This window comes from Anopheles coluzzii, chromosome 2, assembly GCF_943734685.1.
Source record: "Anopheles coluzzii chromosome 2, AcolN3, whole genome shotgun sequence".
NCBI lineage: Eukaryota > Metazoa > Arthropoda > Insecta > Diptera > Culicidae > Anopheles > Anopheles coluzzii.
In genome coordinates this window covers 27792751-27814331 of record NC_064670.1, presented here as the reverse complement: position 1 = coordinate 27814331, position 21581 = coordinate 27792751, and the positions used below count along the sequence as shown (strand labels likewise).

Here is a 21581-nt window from a genome sequence, read left to right as displayed (position 1 = left end):
CCAAATAGCGGCAAGCGTTCGGGGATTATGGGGAGAAATGTTTCCAGTTCGTCGTAAAGTATGTCGAAGCACTTTGAAGTGGTTGTTTTTGTGTTCCGCAGGGATTAAAATAGTAAATGTAATTTCAAACAAACACTGCAATCGTTTGGAAAACATTGTAAGGGAAAGGATTTTGTAATCCCGAGTCTGCGTGTGGACGTCTATGCGTACAGCGAACGAATTTCGTTTAATCGTACAGCGGCTAAACAGCGGCTTATTTGAACAGAGTTCGTTTTGTGCCAAGCTGTATTCTGCTTTGATGTTTGAAGTTTGCTGTCGTTTAAAAAGCAATCGTGTGTTTTGAAACATTTCCACCAAAAGCGGACTGCAGCTATATTGCAAACGAGTCCCGGTTGAATAAAACTAGATCATTTTCAACATTAATGCATTCGCTTCTCACCGCTTTATCGGCCGGTGGGCTTAAAGCTGTTGCGTGTATCAAACCATGAGCCATCTGTTTAGCTCTACCAGTGGTCTGCAAAAAGTATTATACCATATTTCATTTTGGATCGTATAATTACTGTCGTGGGACGAGATAGCAGTCAAATTAACGGGTAGAAGACTGCTGATGCTTCTCGATACATACACATTATTGTATTTATTTCAATTGAGCTGTGGTTAACGTCCTTTTTTATGCTTTTTGTTTCGTAAATTATGAGCTATATTATTGTGGTGTTCATGTAGTTGTGTATGGTTCTTTTTACTGTAGCGGAGAGTAAATTTGACTCGATATATTGCAATTTAACAAATCAAAAAGGAGTTACGAACAGCTTTTTTCCGCTAAGAAACCCACACACAGAAGCCATTTCTCCAATGCACATCTGCAGTTGATTATTCACGGAAAAGTTTACGGTATTGCGTTTCGGTTCCGAAATGAAATGAATCCTAAACGACACGCAATTTCCATTTGTGCACCCACAGCGGCAACGGTCAGCAAATCCAATCATCGAGTTGGAATCGAAATTTGAAGCCCAACACTAGTCACTCCTACACACAGATTTTGCACTGAGACTGGACTCGATCGCACCCTAAATGCACGTCAAAAGTGATGAATTTGTGATGGGAGAATGATGAGTAAGTGGGATTGAATACGTGTGTGTGTCTGTGTGTGAGTGTTTATGTGCGAAAAAGCCATATAAAAAATTGTAATCGACTTGAAATTTTCTCATCTGCAGCACTGGTCGATATGCTTTTTATTTATGCTGTCTGTACTCATGGCACAAATAGGTGTAACACAAAAAAGAACGAATAATTCGATCAATCAATTCGGTCAATAGGTTGGGTCAGGGATTCGTAACGAAACAAAAAACACACTCTCTCTCTCTCTCTCTTCAAAGTGCGTTATGTATTCGTTGCGTAGTGAAGTGTTTGAAGTCCCCCACACCCCCAGTGGTGTACACTTACGTGAGGAGCAGCAGGAGTTTAGGGGTGCTCCACTGGCACTGAGCATCCGGATCGGGTCACACACACACACACACGCGTTTGCTAGTGACCATCACCAATAGCCACCGGTCGTCATTCGTCATCCGTTACTGGCAAAAGCTTGTCTCCCGCGGCTCAGCCCCGGGGCCCGTTTGCCGGTGCCCGTCGGCTTAATCGTACTGCGGATGTCAGGAGAATTCGTGGCTGTTGGAGGAGCTGTGCTGCAGCTCGTTCGAGTTGTGGTTCAGGTGCAGAAAGTTGATGGTCTGCAGTTCGGCAATGTCGACGACGGGCTGTTTGTCACTGCCACCGTTGGCCGCACTCTCGAGCACGTTCACCCCGAGATGAGCTGGGCGGGGCAGTCCGGTACGCATCCGGTACTCTTCCGTGCTCGGTGGTCGCCACCGTACCGAGACGGAACGCGGCCGATCTGAAGCGTGTGAGAAAGAAGGGAAGAAAGAAATAAATAGAAAAAGATAAATGAATTATACACATTCGGCTACGAAAATATGTTATTTATCACAACCTGCAAACATGAAAAGTCGTGCAAATGGGTGTAGAAAATCATTTCCAATCGATACTCGAATGAAAAAGATAAAAAAAACCCCTACTGCTTGAGTTTATCCTTCAATCGAAGGTACAAAGTTTAAAGCTATTCATAGGGCATGATGTTTCATTTTTTTATGTTGTTGTTGTTCGTTTTTTACTTCCGTTCCTTTTGTTGGCTGGGCTTTCGGGCACGCCGACCATGATTCATCAATGCTAGACCGAGCACAGCACAGCCCGAGTTGATTGATGGTGCAAAATTTAGATTTTAGTTTTTTTCTGTATCGATCTGGTGGGACCACCAGCAACAACAACGGGAAAGTATTGAATACACTAACTCTGCTATAAATGCGGTAAATCGACAAGCTTTCATTTTGCTGGATTCTTTTTTTATAAAGTCGCTTGAACCACTGAGAATGATTTATGAATTAAATATGGAGCAAATAATTAATCTACCCCGAACTGATTGGCTTGTGGACAACACTTCCCTTCCAAGAAAAGCAGCCCCTGGGAAAGACAGCTAAACGGTTGTTTGTTGCAACTGAAGGAAAACGATCTTACCGCTACTGGCGTGTCTTCCCGAACGGTCGTTTCGAACTAAAAATGGCAATAACATTGAATCACCCCGGCCTCAATGCTTCTGGTGCACACCTTTTCACCCCGGGTTACGATTAAATATTTATCAATAGTTCAGAACCTTCATAAATAATCGTCCGGCACAAAACGTCCACCCTTGCTGCAGTTACAAACGACAGTTGTTTGGTGTGCCACGTGTCCCTTCCAGCTTGTTTACTTGTGCGCTTTTCTACGTATTTTCTGCCGATAAGAAAAAAAAAACACAGGACAAAAAGGGAATATTTGTAGCAACCAATGGGGCGGTGCATTTTCCTTGACAACGCGAAGTTGAGTAACCCCGTTCCTGGAAGGTTTTTTCACCCAACACGATGGGTTACGATAATCTACCCACGTGTTTAGAGAAAGTGTGAAAGGGTGTATGGGAAAGAAAAGAAAAGAAGCAAAGTAACATGAAAACCCAATTATTTTGTCGAAACTGGCAAAGGGACACGGGACACGCTCACTGTCTGCATCTGTTTTGAGGGTTTAATGTTAATCGACAGCAAACAGTGTTCTAGTGATGGGGAAGCAAAATCGTTGCTATGCGATGTTAAACCTGTTCAAAAATCACTCTTAAGCAATACAGCCTATTTGGACCATTATTTTTGAATAAGAAAAAAAAACTTCCAAAAGGTCAACTGTCTTGTGATCGATGGGTTATGGGGGAAGTGACTTGTGATACTCCCAGAGAGAAAATTGTTGTCGTCGTCACACTAGTTTTTTATGTCTTCAGCGCCATGTAAAATTCATCACCAAATGCGCACAAACAAACACACACTTTGAAAGGCACGTCTGTACCTGTGCACCAGTTCCTGCGAAATCGATTGATAGCAACAAGCAAGCAAGACTGGTTGCAGGGTGAAAACATTTCCCCCAAAGTACTACAGTACGGGGAAAGGTGTGACCTAGGCGACATGTAACTTTTGTCCCTTGCCATAAATTTACTCCCGCCATGCGAGTTTCACCACCAACATAGCAAAGGGGAATTTCCCCGTATGGGGTACACTGCAAGAGCCGATCCCTTCTATATATCACCATTTGAGATCGAGAGCAACCCTAATAACTATCATTTCTACCCGATTGAAATAATAAATATGGTACTTCCAAATGGATGACAGTATGAGCGACGAGTGTGAGTGCTTTTTTGCATTACAGGTACAGCAGGAAAACGGTTAGATTTACAGCAGAATCATAATTTCATTGAATCCTAACGGTACCATTTTTCTTCAACCCCGAACACCAGGGTCTAGTGTGGACTTTTGAGAAGCAGCGTCATATGTATTACTTACACGACCGATACCGGCCCAGCTCGGAGTTGGAATTCTTGTTCAGCAGCACACCCTGCGGCACGCCGTCCCGCATACGGGAGTTGATGAACTGCAGACAGCAGAAGCAGATGATTTCCTGGAAGTACACCCGGAAGCTGCGGAGTCGAAAGGAGACACAGAAATATTATTAGAACACATGCGTGCACACGGTTACGTTACTGCTGCCCAGCTGTGTCCTGTGTCTTACCGGCCATTCATCCAGTAGTAGATGATGGGATTAACCATTGCGTTTGACATCGCCAGCCAGTAGAAACCGAGATAGAGCTGCTGGACGTAGCTCGAGGAAGTCATCTGGTTGTTGTGGTACGCGTAGACAAAGAACAGATGATATGGCAACCAGCAGATGGCAAATATCGTTACCACAATTATGAACATTCGCACAACCTGAAAGCAAAAACACGAAAATCAACAACACCCATTGGTTACCTTGAATGACATGCAACGGTGAACGGAATGTGTAGTGTTTTTAATAGTATTGTTGACGCGTGAATAAATGATGGCATCAAAACTGGCCGCATTCTATCAGGTGCCTGCGGATGCGCAGATCGATTCTGTAGGGAAGCGGAACGCGCTTTCACCATGAACTATTATTCCATTTAAATATAAATCATCATTCTACGCGCGTTCAGAGAGCGGGCAATAAATTTACATCGAGAAATTTAATAAAATAAAACTCTTCGACAGCCGTCCGTCCCGGATCGACTCGAATGCAGCGCCCATCTGTGAGGAGAAAAGCCTGCCATCATCATATTTTTTGTACGCGTTGCCCCCTTCTTCGTACATTTAGCTTTTTGGACAGTTTTGCTTTACGAAACCATTTCCGGGTACAAAAGGGATGAAACTGGATGAGAAGGAATTCCTAACCAACAAATTATTATCTGCTCTAGCAGACGTTATTTGCATGCAAAGAAGCAGTAGCAGGAGCAGCGAACGTAGCGATGAATTCCCGCAGCCAAATCCGGGATGATGTTCCCTTAAGCCTCCCACTTTACCCATCAAGCGGGTTTGTTTTCCGCGCTTCCGTAAGGACAAGAATAGAGGCCTTTCTTTCCGGGAAAGAGTATACATAATGTAGAGTAGCCATAGCAGGACGTCATCGAGGAGCAGTGGACCGTTGCGTTCTATTTTGGGTTTAATTTAAAAGCGTGAAGGAATGCAAATTTGACAGCTTACCTCTGACATTCGGTCGGAGAGGCTAAGTGGCTTCCAAAAGGGTGAGCGAAAGATCTTTCGACTGCACGTCTTGCTGTACTGCTGGTGAGCTGTCTCCGAAAAGAGCGCCTTTTCGTGTGTCTATATTTTCCCGCAAAACAGCAGCACCGAAGGCACATCAAAATTCCGCTCCAATTTTGTGCTCTAGCGACAACTGATCCTTAAAGCTTAAAGCTCACTCGCTAAATATGCCACCGCCCAAATGGGTCGTTGAGCGAAGGGTGCATTCACGTTTGGCAGCACTCGCCGCGAGTTTAATGGCGAACACGGTCGCGATTAGTAGGTGACGCGTAAGCACGACAGCGTAAAACGTCAACCGTACGTCACTGGTGGCGAAAGGAGAGGTTCCGGATGTGTTGGGTGGAAAATAATTTTCATACGAAACCCATTAGCGATGAACCATCGGTATTGTTCTAGCGGTTGAAACAGTGGGGTAAATGGCTTGTCAGAGATACAGAGTTTTGACCTAGTTTGACATAAGAAAAAACCATTCAGTAGGAAGCACGTGTTTTGCATTTTTAATAATGCCCCTTTCACTGTTGGCTCCGTTATTTGAATGGAAATGTTTCATTTGCTTTTTGCATAACATCTTCGTTTGCGTTTGTTTGCAAGTCGGTAAAAATTTCAGAAAAAAGTGATCTTCCTTCTAGTGTAATATTCACTTTGCAGTTTGATTGTGTAATCCTGTACGTGAGCGAGTCGTTACAAGCTTTTTCCTCTTTTTAACAAACATATAGAAACTATCATACAACGCCGACTGTTGATTGTCCCAGCACCTAGGATGGTTTGCCTGTGCACATCCTTTGAGCAATAAAACCCAACATCTTCACTGATTGCGTGTGCAGCTTTCCACTTTATCTCTTCCGGTTTGATGCTTGCAAGCAAGGTTTATGATAGGGTAGTGCTAAAAAAAAAACAAAATAAAAAAGCCAGTCCACCAAGCAGGAATCTAATTTTGGAGAACGTGTCTCGATGTCGACGCCAAAAAACCCGACTGCACGCCACAAAACGACAGCCCGAAAGTTTGCCGTGACAATGTCGGCCATAAGATCATGGGATATGATTAGCTTCCTGAACGAGCGCATAAAGAAAAGTGCCACTGCTGAACGAGAAGCTGCACGAAATTATTGCCCCCCCCCCCTCCTCCCCCTTGCCCATCGTGTTGGAACGAGTGACGGAAATTGTGACATCGGCAACAAAATTTTGTCCCAGTCAGCTCAGTTGCTTTTGGACTCAGTGAAGTGCGCCTCTGGAAGTGATAGTGGGAGATTGTGGAGGGGGAAAAAAGAAACAATAAGCAAAGTACGATACAACCTGTCGTACACGGCACTGCTACAGAGAGAAAGATGTTCCAAAACGTGTAGCCATAAACTTCGAAATGAACTTTGTTTCCGACAAATGCCGGGCAGGCGGAAGTAAAAATCGAGAAAGAGTTGCGCAGCGAACCGATACCTCGTCGTGAGAAGAAAGTGTGGTACGATGTGAAACTTTCTGTGTGCCGCTATCTGCTGTTTACTTCGATCGAATCGGATGCAATATTAATTGCACCCAAAGGGGCTTGCATTGTGTGCCCTCTCAACACAGAGGCGGGTAGTTTGTCATTGCAATTGCATGCCGGAAGTGTCGGCGAGTAGAGCAGGCTACGTACAACTGTCTTTCCTACGCTGTCGGAGCAAGGGGTGGTTGGAAATGCTCTTGGTGGTAGCATGAATATTGTAATCAGAAACTGTTTTTATGAGTGAACGAAACGCCCATGGGATAACTGGATTGTGCTGGTAACATTTCGTCGACGAAGCTGATAGAATTAGCCTAATTATAGTGTGAATTATGCTGAACAGCTTGCTCAGCTTGCCATCGACATGCGGTGGGATTCATCTACGCATAAAATGGCTAACATTTACGATTCCTAATAACTACCATTGTTACATATTTTGTAAGTAATTAATACACATATGAAAATCAGAATAGTTTCCATCTTTTTGAACAGAATTAGCTCAATTGTAGTGTGAATTATGCAGAACAGCTTGGTCAGATGCATCAAATGGCTAATAATTGCGATTCCTATTAACCACTATTGTTACATTTTTGGAGGGTAATTCAACGCCACTGCAACAAAATTATTTCCGCCCAAAGAAAACCCATAATGTTTTCCAACTGCAATAGGATGCAACAATTATTTTAATGACCATAAACCCCCTAGCGTTTGCGAGCGAATTTAGAACGAATTGATAGAGCTAAAGCTAGCAAGTGTGAAACTCTGCTATGTATCCGCGTTTTGTACTGTAAGATCTTAAAACAATCAAATTAAAAATATATATCTTATTATGCTTGTTTTTACTTTGGCAGCGCATCACTTTTTATGGTTAAAAACATCCTGGCCTAAACACCAGATTAACGTAGTTTCACAGAAATGAGTGCGATCTGAAAAAAAAAAACAAACAAGATCGAACACACCCGAGCTTTTTATCATAAGCTGGATAAATATTAATGACAATCCTGTGTTGGTTTCTTGGGTTTGTTGTAATCTTAACTTTAAGCAACCCCTTTTGCACGGATATGAACAACATCCGGAAAAAACCAAAGCGTCCACGGCTTGCCATTGAGCAAACGAACGCACTTCGGGAGGCTTAGCGTAGTAAATGATTAAAAAAGTTTCATCGCAGAAGCCGATTTTATTTCCACCGCTCGTGTCGCATACTTGCAAAGAGAGGCGACGGTGGGCCGTGTACCATGTTTGTCCCTTTTGCCGCGGGTGCTGAATTCCTTTTTCATTTTTTTTTTGTAAAGCGAAAGCCATTATAAGGCGCTTCATCTTATGTCTTTACTTTACACCTCGTGGCCGGCAGGCAAATGATGGGAGGTGCGTACAAGCTGAAGGAAATGGTTGAAAGCGAAAAAAGAGAATTAATTTTAAAAGATCTTCATATCTGTACCCTCTACCCGGGCACATAGCGCATTTTTTGTTGTTGTTGTTGTTGTTGAAAATATCCAGTATAATTTCCGACCACGTTTTCTTGATTCTGGCAAGGTTATTATTTATCTTGCTTAGGAAAACAACAGCAAAACAGGCAAGCACGCTCGGGGGTCAAAGGTCAGCCGAGAATGGTGGACTTTTACTTTGCGCACTGTCACACAAGCGCCGCACAATGATGTCAAAATATTTAATGTAGTAAGCTGCGGATTGGTACGTCTTTCGTGTTGTTTTTCCAGTGTACGAGTGGTACATATCTATTTGTTTGTTTTATATTATCATCATAAGTAGTAAATAAATATTCTTCAACTATAGAGTATTGCAAATTTATGTTGGAATAGAATAAAAAACAATAAATAAATTACGACTTTTGCATAACATTCCAATTTTGCTAAGAATTTTCCTCGCCAGTCCAAAGCGAACTGAGTTGTGAATGTGTCTGAATATAAATGATAGCCTAGATTGTGGTTGTGAGTTTGTACTAACCCATAATGGAAACTATTCCCCAAACCACCCCCCCCCCCCCGCATTGCTCACGTAAACTATCTACGGCAACTATTTCCCGAACATCACCACAGCATCCTTCATGACTAAACGCTTTCACTTCTGAGCGGCTCGACTATGCAAGAATCAATAATGAATCGCTTTAAACACCGGGTCTTACATTCGTAGTCTTTAAGCAAAGTTCGGTAGAAATGTTGCCTTTCCGCACCGGTACCTTCCACCATACAGGGGAAGCTGATGGGACGTTGTTAGCTTGTGGTTTCTCGAGCAATTCGATGATGTTTTGATACAATGCGAGAGCCGTCCGGTAGCAAACTCACCCTCAAAACCGGTGAACATAGCACACAAAATCTCACACCATAACTTCCATCATCTCCCCATCTTCTTCATCACCCCACGCAACCCATATACCTGGTGGCACAATTGAACATCCTTGTTCCGAGGCGCATTCAAGCATCACTTTCAAACCGGCACGGGTCCGATCGTTGAACAAGAGAAGGCACTTCGAAGAAAACTTATATCAACCATCAGCTAATTCAACGTGAAAATTGTATAGTGACAAGCGACTTGCGCTGGCACAGGACGACAGGCGAAAGGCATTGTTTTGGGGGAGTGGGCAAACTGCATCCGGTGTTATGTTTGCTACAAATAGTGTCGTAGCGGTGGCAGTGACGTTAGCGCAAGTATTTCGCAATGAAAAGAAACAATACTCATAGAAGAATAATGTTCATACTGTTTTCAAAGTATTCAAGTGTGAAGCAACAATAAATCGTGACTGATATCGTTTAAAGAGAGAAAGCATACAGCACACGGAAACAGACTCAAAATTTCACCAAATCTGATGTAATACAATTAATAGCGTTATTTTATCCTAGAGCAATGGATTTTGGTTAATGTAAACGTCCAAAACTCATCGTAACAAGATAACTTTCTAAGAAGTGCGCCGGGCGATATTACCTTTACTGATGAAAAAACCACTACCAAACACCACCTAATGACAACTCGTGCTTCACAAAAGCATTCCATTTTCTTAACTAACGCTTTTCACGCGAAACGAAAGTCACCAGAGAGGGGTCGGATTGGTTGGTTGGGAATTTCCAGAACCCAACCACTTTGCGCGTGTGTCGCTCTGCCCCTCTCTGCCTCTCTCCCATGTATGATTGAATCGGATGGAGTGTCAATTTGCTTGACGCCAGTGTCATAACAAGCTTGGTTCTATTGATAATTTATTTATCACAAGCACAGGCCGGTTCTCAACTAACCGTAAACCTACTAATGGCCGGTGTCAACTCGATGGAAGGTGACACTCCGCAAAACAAGTGCTCCGCTGAAGCGTGCGAACGACCGCCGATCGTTGATAAACCTCGTCAGTCATTTAATTTATCTCACTAAACTCTCTTTCCTCCTTCCTCTCCTGTCTATCCAACCATCTGTGAAACGGGTCAACCTTTCACCGATGAAGATGACACCCAGCAGTGGTATTCAAATGCGAGCTTTAACAGAGCATGTAGCCGCCCCCTCCTGTTGTATTGGCTTTGTGGCGGTGAACAGGTAATTGATTGGTGCCCAGTTGGCCACAGGGTGTCGGTAGTGCTTCTCCGGCCTACCATCATCAAGGATTTAATGTAATTTGATTTCGGAAATGAATCACATCGCATGAACTTCTGGGTAGGACCGGTCCACTTAGACGGTTATTTGAGGACGGATCAGCAATGGAGGCGTTCTGTACTGTTGGCGTTGTTGTACTACGGGTCACCTTTGTACTAAGCTCCGAGTGGGCTGATGTTTTGAAGAAGTTAGAGGAAGAACTCCGCAAAGATTATGTGGTGCGTGGAAAATCGATTTCACCTTGACGCTTCGCAATCGCTCGTAGAGGCTGATGACGCACAATAAGCGCAGCGGTGAGCGTTCTGTTTATTTTGCCACCGTTGTCCGAGCACATTTTGGTTCTTATTGCTATCAGTTTCAAATCATGTTTCGCTTTTGTTTCTATTACCATTTGCTATGATAATTTTTATGAACTGTGTACAAAAAATCAAGACAAAGAATGCGCTTAAATCATTTAAAAAGAATTAAGAAAGTAGTAAGTATTTTCTGTGAGTGGAATGGACTAGAAACCTTATAACGAAAGAATATGTTCAATAGGCAACATCTGTACGAAATTCTCAATTAAACATAAAGTCATATACCCATGTCTGAGTCTGTGCATTGCTTTCGAAAAAAGCTTGTTTAATGAACCAACCCAGCATTAAAGCGCACCGGTAATGTTGGTACATCTAACAATATAATCGTACAATCTGAATCATTACACTTCTTCTGCCTCGTTATATTCATTCTTCAATACGGTATTTTGAAAACGTGCCGTATTATGTTCATACCCATTAGGATTTGAAGTACATGCTCAAAAAAAAAGCAGCAACTATATTGCAAAATTTAATTTCCACCTCCAGCAAGTGAACTGAAAGAAGCATCCGGAAAGGCGAGAGTTTAGAGCTCAAAATTCTAATCATCCGAAGCCGGTTTTGGGCAGGAAGAAAAGCATAACGAAACACCCGCCCCTATCTCACAACCACCATCCCCAACCAATCAACAACCTTTGAAAATTGGCCAAAATGAAGGTAGGCAAAGGTGAAAGAAAGTAAAGAGCGAAAAAAAAACAAAGGCAATCGAAAAATGGTACAAAATTAGGAATTAAGATTCGTAGCGCAAATAAGTCGAATTAAGTTGTGCCTGTCGTGCAGGGCTGGGCGCCTGCATCATCGTGGAGCCATGGAACCACACGAAACAGCGTGGTGTAATTTAAACGACGAGGGTTGTTATACCCCACGATCTTTGGCCGAAGAGAAAGCGTGCCAAATACTTTCCCCTTCAGCACGCGTAACAAACGTTGGTGCACTACCTTGTCGAACAGTTTTATGATAGCGTATTTTCGGCGTTCGGATAAGCGAAAGGACGTGCGAATTATACTAAAAATTAGAACTTAACTGCCACTATAATTGGACAGCTATTAGAGACTGTTTCTTAAAGGAAAATTCTACTTCATTTGGCAAATGAACGAGAGGACAGCAAGCTTTGCGAGCAGTTTAATCGTAATCGTTTTGTATCGTTTTTAATGTTCCCTTTTTATGGCTATCGACTTTCCTTTCCTTCGGTTGCGTACATTTGAAACACCTTCATGCCTGGCTGCTCGTACTGATTGTCTTTCCATCAGTTGGGTGTTAATGGTTTTTTATTGTTGTTTTTTCTACTTTACCCTAAAATAGTCCTCAGCGCAGTGCTTGAAATACATTTTTATATCGTCCTTTCAGCGTATTTGTAGGAATGTACAGCTTTCAGCATAGCACAGAAAGTAGGTGATACATGCAATCAGCAGAAAAAAGCTAATACCGTAAAAGATTAGACAAAAAACCGACCTGTAGATAAAACATATAGGATATATCCGTCTGGTAGGTTCCACTCAGGCGATGAAATAAGCGAACTCCACCATATGTACCTGTGCCCAACCGGACGATGTGCATTGACTAATGGTATAGAATAGCGGGTAAACTCTCCCTCACTACGGGAACCTCTTGCATAGCGTACGATTAAACCTTAGCTTCGTCAGCACACACTTACCTTCTTTTTCGATTTCATCGACTCTAGCTGCCGTTCGGTGTGTTCGCCAATGGAGCGGCTGCCCCAGAGCTCGCGACCCATCAGTGAGTAGCAGACGATCATGATCAGCATCGGAATGCCGTAGGTGAGTATCAGGAACACCAGGTTGTAGCTGTCACGTCGACGTGAATGGAAAGAAGCCAAAAAACGAGAAAGAGCAAAACAGTCAGAGAGAGCAAAAACAACAGTGTTAGCAAAACCCGGAATGAAATGCCGTCAGAGTCTGGCTAATTGAGTTATTGTGCACAGAAGCACCGGCTTAATTGAAAACCATCGCTACCGGGACTGCTGCTGAGGCCGCTGCCGGTACACAGCGCTTGTAAGATGGCGTACGACAATGTATGCGATACGAGAATGTGCTATACGTGGTGAAAAAAATAAAAACATAACCAGAAAACGCACCGGAAAGCAGAATAAACTCTTGCCCGCAATGGCCCGCAGCTGACGGCAAGGGAGACTGGCCCCTCGCGGGAGTGCTTCCGGATGATTATTGAGTTAGCACAAAACGAACGAAAGAGCATGCGATGTAAGACAGTAATCAACGGCTATTGCTATTCGATGGATAGTACCATGTGTGAGCAAAAGCAGGACAAAGAAAGGCAAAGTGATTGTGCGAAAAAAAAATGAGAGTAAATTAATGCAGCAGTGGTTCGTGACGAAATGTGATAATCCCCTTTGGCAAAATTGATGATATTTTAACGGTAAAATAGCCAGAGCCAGTCCATTGTCCATAAATCATTATTTTTTGCTGACTCAATGCAATAAAACCATTGGCCTATATTGTACAATATTGCCCAAAAAATAACACCTTCAAATGGAATATCCAATAGGGTGAAGGAAGTTTAATTTCTCCAGCATAATTAAACCACCAGATTGTGCCGCTCCTTAATCCTACGATTTAATAATGTCCTCACATAGAACAACGCAATCAGGGCGACCTCAACAAGCTATTAATTCCCCTGCGAAAAGCGCCGTTCACGCCGTCCATTCTGTTTGGTGCATTTTCAATTAGTGCACTTTGCATTTGATACACCCAATGCTTCCGGTTGGAGCAGCACCGTCATCGTCAGCAGCAGCAGCAACAGCTGCTGCCGCGTGTTGGTTTAGCAATTAGTTTTCTGCCTGCTTCTTATGCTTCAAAAATTATTCACCACTTTACCGTCGGTAAGTGGCTGTGCTGCGCTCTGGGCTGCCGTCGGGTTTTCCGAAAAGTGTGTCCAAAGTTACGAAGTCGCTATTAATTACACAGCCCAAGGAGTTTGCCGCGAGAGCTACCCGAAGGATGAAGACAATCACTGCACAAAACGCATAGTTTTCCTGTCCGTTGTGGTTTTTCGTGGGGTTTAGTTTGGTCTGGCTTCTTCTGCTATGGTGTCAAATTTTATCACAAACGAAATTGCAGCATTATAATTGAAAACGCTACATGTTGCTCACAACGGAGGACTTTGCAATGCTATCAATGAATGTGTCTGGATGACTCTATTTCATAACACACACAAAAAAGAACAAATTCTTATGCAACTTCAACCCTCGATCGATTCGGGAAAAATTGGCTATCGGACGATTGGCTGTTCTTTTTAGGCTCACTCGACCCGTTACGTCAGTTCCAACGAATGGGAAGTAACGAACATAACACTCACCATCAACCTATAAACAAACCGAGAACAAAGAGCTTGTTTGATCTTTGCTTGTTCCAATCAAAGACAATATCCTCCGGAAATTTGTACCGACCGTTGACGAGACAGAGGCAGTTACATTGTTTGCTTGATAGACGGTCAAACGAACGATAAACGTTCATTATGGGTATTTTGTTGTTGTTGTTGTTGTTGTTGTTGTTGTTGTTGAAGTTTTCGATCATAGGACGATTAAAGTTCGGAATTGCCATTTAGTTGTTACATTTACTGCTTCATACTTTCATGCTTTCGTTTTAAGTCCAGCCGTATATTTCATCGGATCAAGTTTTCCTTGTTGGTGCTTCAAGAAACGCTTCCATTTTTAGACAACTCTGAATTGTGACCACCATGATCATCATCATCATCATCATCACCGTCATTATCAATGATGCACGGCAGGAGCATCTTCTCATTGTTCCCTTTCCCATCATCGACATGGTAAGAAGCTTGGGTGAACCAAAAATTGTACGCTATTACCAATGGCAACGGGACGCTTGTTCAAACAGACGAAGCACCACCTCAAAACTTTATGGTAAAAGGAGCTCTGCTTCAGTTTCAAGTGTTTCGCCAGCATGCTAGGTCGGAGCGTCTCTTTGGTTACGGTCGAAAATTTGACCAAATAATTGTCTTGAAAAAGTGTTTTTGGTTGCTCTGCCTACCACGCTTCTGGTTTCACTAGCTGTTTCAAAGGTACTGGTACAGGATGTAGTTCTTGTGGACTTTGCTCTGTCTACAATTAGTACTTCATTTCAATTGCATCATTTAACCCTACTCAAAGAATTCGTGGTAAAGGGTTTTGACTAGAAAACCAGCTAAAGCAGCAAAACGATAATATTCGTTTAGTTGTGGTACTAGATAAAGTACTTAGACAATCTTTTCAATGAAAGGATATATTATTTTAGTAGCTTCTACATTCATTGTTAGTCATGTATTCTGCCCTGAATATTTTGAGACATCCACCGCGTGTGTTTGTATCTTCCAATAGTTCGGCACAAGATTGCCTACGCGCTACCGAGGCATTGCCAGTGTGCTTGAACAAACCGCAAAGATGAGCTATTTCGAGTAAACTTTTGCTAAACTTTTTCTCCACCATTGTCAGTGCCCACTGAGTGATGGGTGAAAAGTTGGTGTGACGCTTTGCCGCTCTTAGCTTTCCCGAGTTACGTGTTGTAACCAAGCACCAAGCAAGTACCCAGGGGCGACGTTCAAAACTTTTGTGACCATCCGACTCGTGTACCAAAGACAAAGGGAGAGAGATGCAAAGAAAGAGCCTGAAACATTGTGCTTGGCTGACCGCACATTTTGTCATATTCATCGCAGTCGCTGTCATCGCAGACCGAATATATTAAGTGTGCCAAATTTAGCGTGGCATCGCTTCAATTGCTTTTTGGATGTTACTGCTTGTAGCCTCAACTAGAAGGTTTCAGTGTGAAAATGAAACTGATTCAAAAAGGTAACGCAATTTAAAAATTCGTTGATTGCATTCAAAGTCAACACCGCTGTTGAGACGATTCGCCGTTATGTTTCGTTTTTATCTTTTTTTTTTTCTTCGTAACTTCAGATTGAGATATTGCGACAGAAATGAATCGACAACTCAATTATCTGTCGTCATATTTCCGTAATTTAAACAAATAAACGAAAGGATCTTCCATTCCGTTAGCTTGTAGCGGCAACGGTCCGCACTGGAATGGAGCCTGTCACGCCTGTTCCAGGCCATGATTGATCTTGACAATTCAGTGTCGGCGCGTGTTCTATTACTATTCATTCATTGCACCATTAAGCCACTGTAGCATCTGATTCGTTTGCATACTTTGAGCTTCATCTTTTGTCCGCACAATTTCTTCGTCCGGGAATCATTAAGCGCCGATGAATGGGAAGAAAGCAAGTAAGAAAATAAAATAAAATCAACAGGCGGAAATGGTTTTGCCATTGTTGGACGATTTCCTTCCACGCGTATCGCGTATAGATTGAACGATGTTCAAAATCGATTCGAACAATATACAATCAACCATGATCGAAGCGTGAAATGAAAGGCAAACGATCTGAACTTTAAATGTGTGGGGTTTTTTGCTTTGTCATTTGGTTTGTTTGCTGCAAGAAATAGTTTTCTTTTTTGTTCACAGAAAGTACTATCAAACGTCTTCCAGGCATGCTTTAAGATTAATATTTTATGATGTATTTTTTGTCCCTTATCATCGAGCCTGGTTTTTATGCCTGCCCGATTTCAAAAGGATACAGATCCCTCCCTGGTCCAGGATCGCATTGTGCAAATAATGTTGTTCACGTTCACAGTTCCTTTCCATTTCTGGGCGACCCTTATCCATCCGGAACTATGTATTCATTTCCGTCCGCTATCGGATATTTATTTTTCTGCCCTTTTTATTCATCCTACAACAACTAATCGGAGGTTCGATTCACCCCGAAGCAGATTATGAAAATAGAGGAAGAAAACACTGTCCCAAACAGTAGCGAATACAGCAAGCCCTTACGCAGACAACCCATGACAACGTATCAGAGAGATCATCCAACCGGCATCCGGGTTGTGTGAGGCGGAAAACATAAACACATAAAAATTTATCAAGATGATTTTTAATAGGCTTCCGCTGCTACGGCTCACCAGGCGTCTCCATCGCGCCATCGAAACCGTCCGGGACTGGTTTTTCCCGTTCATTTCAGTAAAAGCTATTCGGGCCTTGTTCGAAGAAAGCGCACTTTGCCATTTTCTTTCCCACCTTCACAGCGGCCTTGACTCCATTCCCCCCCCCCCCCCCCCGCCTGTGGCCACACCGTCCTGTGAGCTATTTCTATCTGCATAATCGAGCACATCTTCACGCAAATCCGATCTGAGTCGGGGCGAGTAGCTGAAATCTGGGCACCGAATTCGTATGAAATTGAGTTTCGTGACGGTATTAGCAAAACTCAAATAACATTATAACACGCCGCAAATAATGCGATGAACCGGTGTCTGGGCGGTGGCAAATGGGCCGCTGTGCGGAAGAAAACAATACACGATCTGCTTATTCAATTATCCCACTGGATTATGTGTACGGGCTGACGTTCGGTGGCAAATGATACCGCTCAGGCGGACCAAACCAACGCACTGATGTTGGCACGCGGTCAAAGAGTTCGGAGCTGAGTGAAGTTCGGTGTAAAAGTGTTTGTTGTGTTTTGTTTTATTTGTTCTGCCCGATTCCACTACAGACAGAAATACATACATTCGAACGATTCCGACCAGCCTCGGCGCCCCCCCCCCCCCCCCTCTCGTTTCGTCACTCTCAGCGATGTTGCGTGGGTGCTAATGTTACGCAACAGTTCCTGGTCCTCGTTCGCGGTCTGACGGAAAAGAGGTCAGATGGGTGGCTATGTTTACCGAAACAATACATCACCCAACAAACTGATTTTGCACCCTTGGGAGCATGTTTTCTCAGCTTCTAGCCGTGCTATATGACGCTCAACCAAGCTGCCTCCGCGCTGTGCGCTTGTTGCCTCACAGTATGCGCAACACTATGATCATAATTGAATAACGTTCGAGAGTTTCGGCAACGCTCGGTCTCTGACGGATTATGACGTAATTGTGAATTCATTAGCCCACGCTCCGATGCCACGTGCGGAATGGTGTTGTGTTGGGCTGCTCTGCTGCATCCTTTGTCATTGCGCGAGCTTGTGCTTCTGCTAATGTTTTGTATGCCGAATGCCACGCCTTATGGGAATGTGCTAGCCTACCGGAGGCATCCGGCTGCTCAATTAATGTAACGGCTTACAGCCGAGCTTATGATGCTTTATGCTTGTGCATACGATTTTCACCGCACACACAAAGCGGCTTACGGTGTTGCGGGACCCTTTTTGTTGTACAGCGGGTTGGTACGTTGAAGTTTACACGGTCGTGACATGGTTGATTTATGTGATAATAAAGGAATGTATGGTACATAAAATGTAAAGGGTTTCCCACTTAATGCGCCACAGTTCGCACACCTTATGTAGGGATGTAAGGCGCAACATCAATGCACAGAGAGTCGTGAGAGTGTAAAAATGTTCAAAGCTAGGATGAGCAACCCTGTACTACATAGTGAACAAAAGTTTCAACATAACGTTCTTTAGTGTAACAATTAAAATGCTTGTATGTAGCTTCAAACGCATCGTTTTGTGGATTTAAATTGAAGTTATTTCCCTAAAGGTATTCCTGTTACTCCATGTTTCATCATCTACGCTATCTTCTTCTAGACGTAACGACCTACGCAATTATATGTTCTCAAAACCGGACGCTACTGGTGCCAATTCAACTTCTTTGCACCAGCTGGAAAAGCCACAAAAACCAGCAAGCTTTAAGAATTTTAAATCAATTAAGAAATTGTGGAAACATCGAAAGATTTCATGTTAAAACAAATCTGCCTTGTTGGTTCCTTTAAAAAAAACCTTTCAACCTTCCCCAAACAAGAGCTCCCAGATGGGTATAGAATTTATCTTATCCCTCGAGACGGGTTGCTGAAAACCCATGTTCTCACCAAAGCATTGAACGCGGCAGTCAAACGAAGGCCACCCTTGAGAGATTTTGCTTTATTTGGGTAATTCTCTTTGCTATGCCATCCCACCGTCTCAGCAACACTTCAACCGAATGGTTCGGCGTTAAACTGTTTCTTCCATTTGATCAACCGAACGACGCAAGGTGGCTCAAGTTTCCTGTACCAACGGTTCAGCACAAAGGTTTTCATGGTTGTGTTGTGTGTGTTTTTTTTTAAGAATTTAACAACTTTCACCACACAGCTTCTGACAGTCGGTAATTTATTTTGCAAACTTTTTCGCTCTGTAGGGGTTTGCTGTATAGTTTGTCTCATTCGAGTGAAAATTTATCCCTTGCGGTGAGATGAGGTTGGGCTGGATGGTTGGCAAAGGGCGGATTCTAAGCAAGAAGAAGATCCCACATACGGCTCGAATGTACAGGTTTTGCAGAAAACTTTCGCTGCTCTACCGGGAAAAGCGGCTCACGTGCCTGAAGAGTTTGAATTTCTGCTGTGCTGTCGTTGTTGCTGTTGTCCGTCCCCGTGCTTTTCCGTGCCGTGCATTGGGCAGGAAATTCAATTATTAACATTCGAAGGATTTACGCGGGAAACCATACGACAATGGCATTCGGAATGCGTCCAAATCACGATGTATTCATTTCTTCGTCAAATTCCACAATGCGACAGCCAACTGTGTGCCATAATTTTGCAGCGCATGAAGTTTGGGGAAGGACGAGGAAGCGTGATAAGGTCAGCAGCCAGTTGTTGGCCCGCCAGTTCCGGTCCCCGGTCCGTGCACCGCCCTCAGTATGGCATGGTTTGGTGTACCGTTCTGGTGACAATTTGGGCTCCTTTTGCCGGCATTTGCAAGCGTCTGCCCGTGCGGACGGACGCGTTCGTTATTCGGGCGGAAAAAATGTGCTTCGTGGATGATATTTTAAAACCATGGCTTGCCGATAGGCGAGCACAATCTGGTTACTCCGGCATCGTCCGGCATGTGCGCCGTCCTTTCGGTTTTGGTGGCGACATTTTTGACGTGCCTTTTTCGCTGAATAAATTTGTTTATCATTTGGTTCACGTGTCCAGCGAACGGTGAAGCAACGTGGTTGATGTTTGGTACAGCAAAAAGAAAAAAAAATCTCGATCGGAAACTACACTGCATACTGTTTGTGTAGGAATTAAAAGGAGCTAGTTATTTGACCTAATATTAGTCATAGTTTGGCGAAGACTAGAAAAAGAATTCAATGGCTTGGAATTTTATCTCAGATTCTCTACGCCATTGTACACAATAAACAATCAAATCTGAGACTCGAATGTGTTAGAATTCTTACCAGGTTTTTTGGATTTACCGGCCGAAATTATGTCAACACTCCAGACAAAACAGTACACCAAACTCCTTAGATTTTGAGCCTGGATGATTTCACCCTGCAGAAAACCTCTGATTCTTGGCATGCTCGATCATATTAGCTCAGGTAAGGTGGAACGTTGCTGCTGAAGCACAAACAATTTCAATATCATAACTCTTTTACAGCGAAAGAAACGAAAATGATTCATTGTATTTATCGCCGGATTAGAGAAGTTGTTCGTTGTATGAAATGTTTCCTGTCTATGTTTTGAAATTTCTGCGTTCTGGATTTAATCGACTGCGTGCACTGTTGGTACACTTATGCTCTAATATTGCCACGTGATCTTAAACAAACGCAATACACTGTATCGCAAAGCTAGTAACCAGAAGTAACGATTTCTTTTGTTGTTTTTTTTTTTGTTTCGCTGCCTACAGTCCAATATACTATCATCGCTATGACCACCATACACACTGATATGCAGATCCGCTGTCGTCTGTCAATCTGTGATGCTAACAAAAACAAGCGTCCCCGAACAAAAGCTTCCGGTTACAATATCTGTTTAGGAAGTTCGGTTGCTCAAACATGTCACCCAGTATCGAGAAACAAAGTGATACTAAATGCGGTCGACAGCAACATCAGCAAACCGTGCGATGTTTACGGTATGTTTTTTTTTATTCGCCTGACAGAGACTGATTTTGAAATGTATGCCTACAAAAATAAACACTAGCGAACGTCATATGTCATGGGCCCGTTTGTATGGTTGATGTAAAAAATACTTACATGTAATCTGCCATCGATGTTGGATATCGTCCGTCCGGCCAGAGCATATAGCAAACCGTGCGGGTTTTTCCGTTGTTATATCTTTGGAAACAGTCGAAAATAGATGGAAAGCTTTTATTATTAAATCTCAAAATCGCACTGAAAAACGTTTTTGGCTATTGCGTAAGTTTAGCGTGGGAAGAGAACAGCAAAGAAAAGACGGTCTCTGCTTGTAGCAGACTGCATTGAAATTTAGAGAAATAATATTTTCATTACAGCACGCAAACCAATCTCAACAAAACTCAAAGTAAATTGCACAATCCTGCGTAAACTCAATACTCAAACGACACTTTTCGGCGTGCTGTTGCTAAGCAGTGTGCTAATTTAATTCATTCTTCTGAGCAGTCCGAACTATCGAATTCTGCCCGTAGCAGCAGCAGCAGCAGCAGCAGCAGCAGCATCAACCCGAGCACCAGCTTGTTGGAATAGTGTCATTTTCCATTACGATTTGATCCTTTACCCTCGTTCTGTGCAAGCGCTCTTCCCTTCTCTAAAAGAACTTACCGCTTCGTCATCACAGTCGAGTACATCAGGCACGGTGCCGCTAGGACGCAGCTCAACGCCCAGATGATTAAAAGAAAGATCCGGGCCTTCTTCCGAGACGTCCGGTGGCGCAGCGGATGCACTATCGCAATGTACCTACAGTTGTTTGGTGGGCAGGAGAACAGAAAAGAAAGGAGAAATCGTTCGTGAGATAGCGGGAGATAGCGGATGTGTCGAGCGCTGAAATGTGATGCCTTCCTATAGACAGCTGCCAACCTTCGTCCCAGCCATAGCAGATGAGTGGGAAAGGGGGAACCGGTTTAACGTTACGGCAATCGGAGGATACCAGCTTTCCGCCAGCTCTTATATATTTGAAAATGGGGTTCAAACAACGGAGGCGATTAGATTCCATCGCACCGGTGACACCAAATGTACGAAAAAGGAAGCGTTTAAAATGCTGCTGCATAAGAAAC

At 43.3% G+C, this 21581-nt stretch overlaps 1 protein-coding gene across 2 annotated transcripts in view; it reads right to left on the bottom strand.

Moving 5' to 3' along the window:
- Nucleotides 1–21581, bottom strand: part of LOC120950768 (tachykinin-like peptides receptor 86C) — a 54225-nt gene that overhangs the window by 1100 nt on the left and 31544 nt on the right. For both annotated transcript variants that reach the window (XM_049605575.1, XM_049605576.1), the window contains exons 5-10: nucleotides 21130–21264; nucleotides 20587–20667; nucleotides 12253–12403; nucleotides 4138–4334; nucleotides 3912–4045; nucleotides 1444–1891 (exon numbers count right to left, since the gene is read on the bottom strand). In XM_049605575.1, the coding sequence (XP_049461532.1) occupies nucleotides 1650–1891; nucleotides 3912–4045; nucleotides 4138–4334; nucleotides 12253–12403; nucleotides 20587–20667; nucleotides 21130–21264 (940 nt within the window). In that variant the 3' untranslated portion in view covers nucleotides 1444–1649. The remainder of the gene's footprint in view (nucleotides 1–1443; nucleotides 1892–3911; nucleotides 4046–4137; nucleotides 4335–12252; nucleotides 12404–20586; nucleotides 20668–21129; nucleotides 21265–21581) is intronic.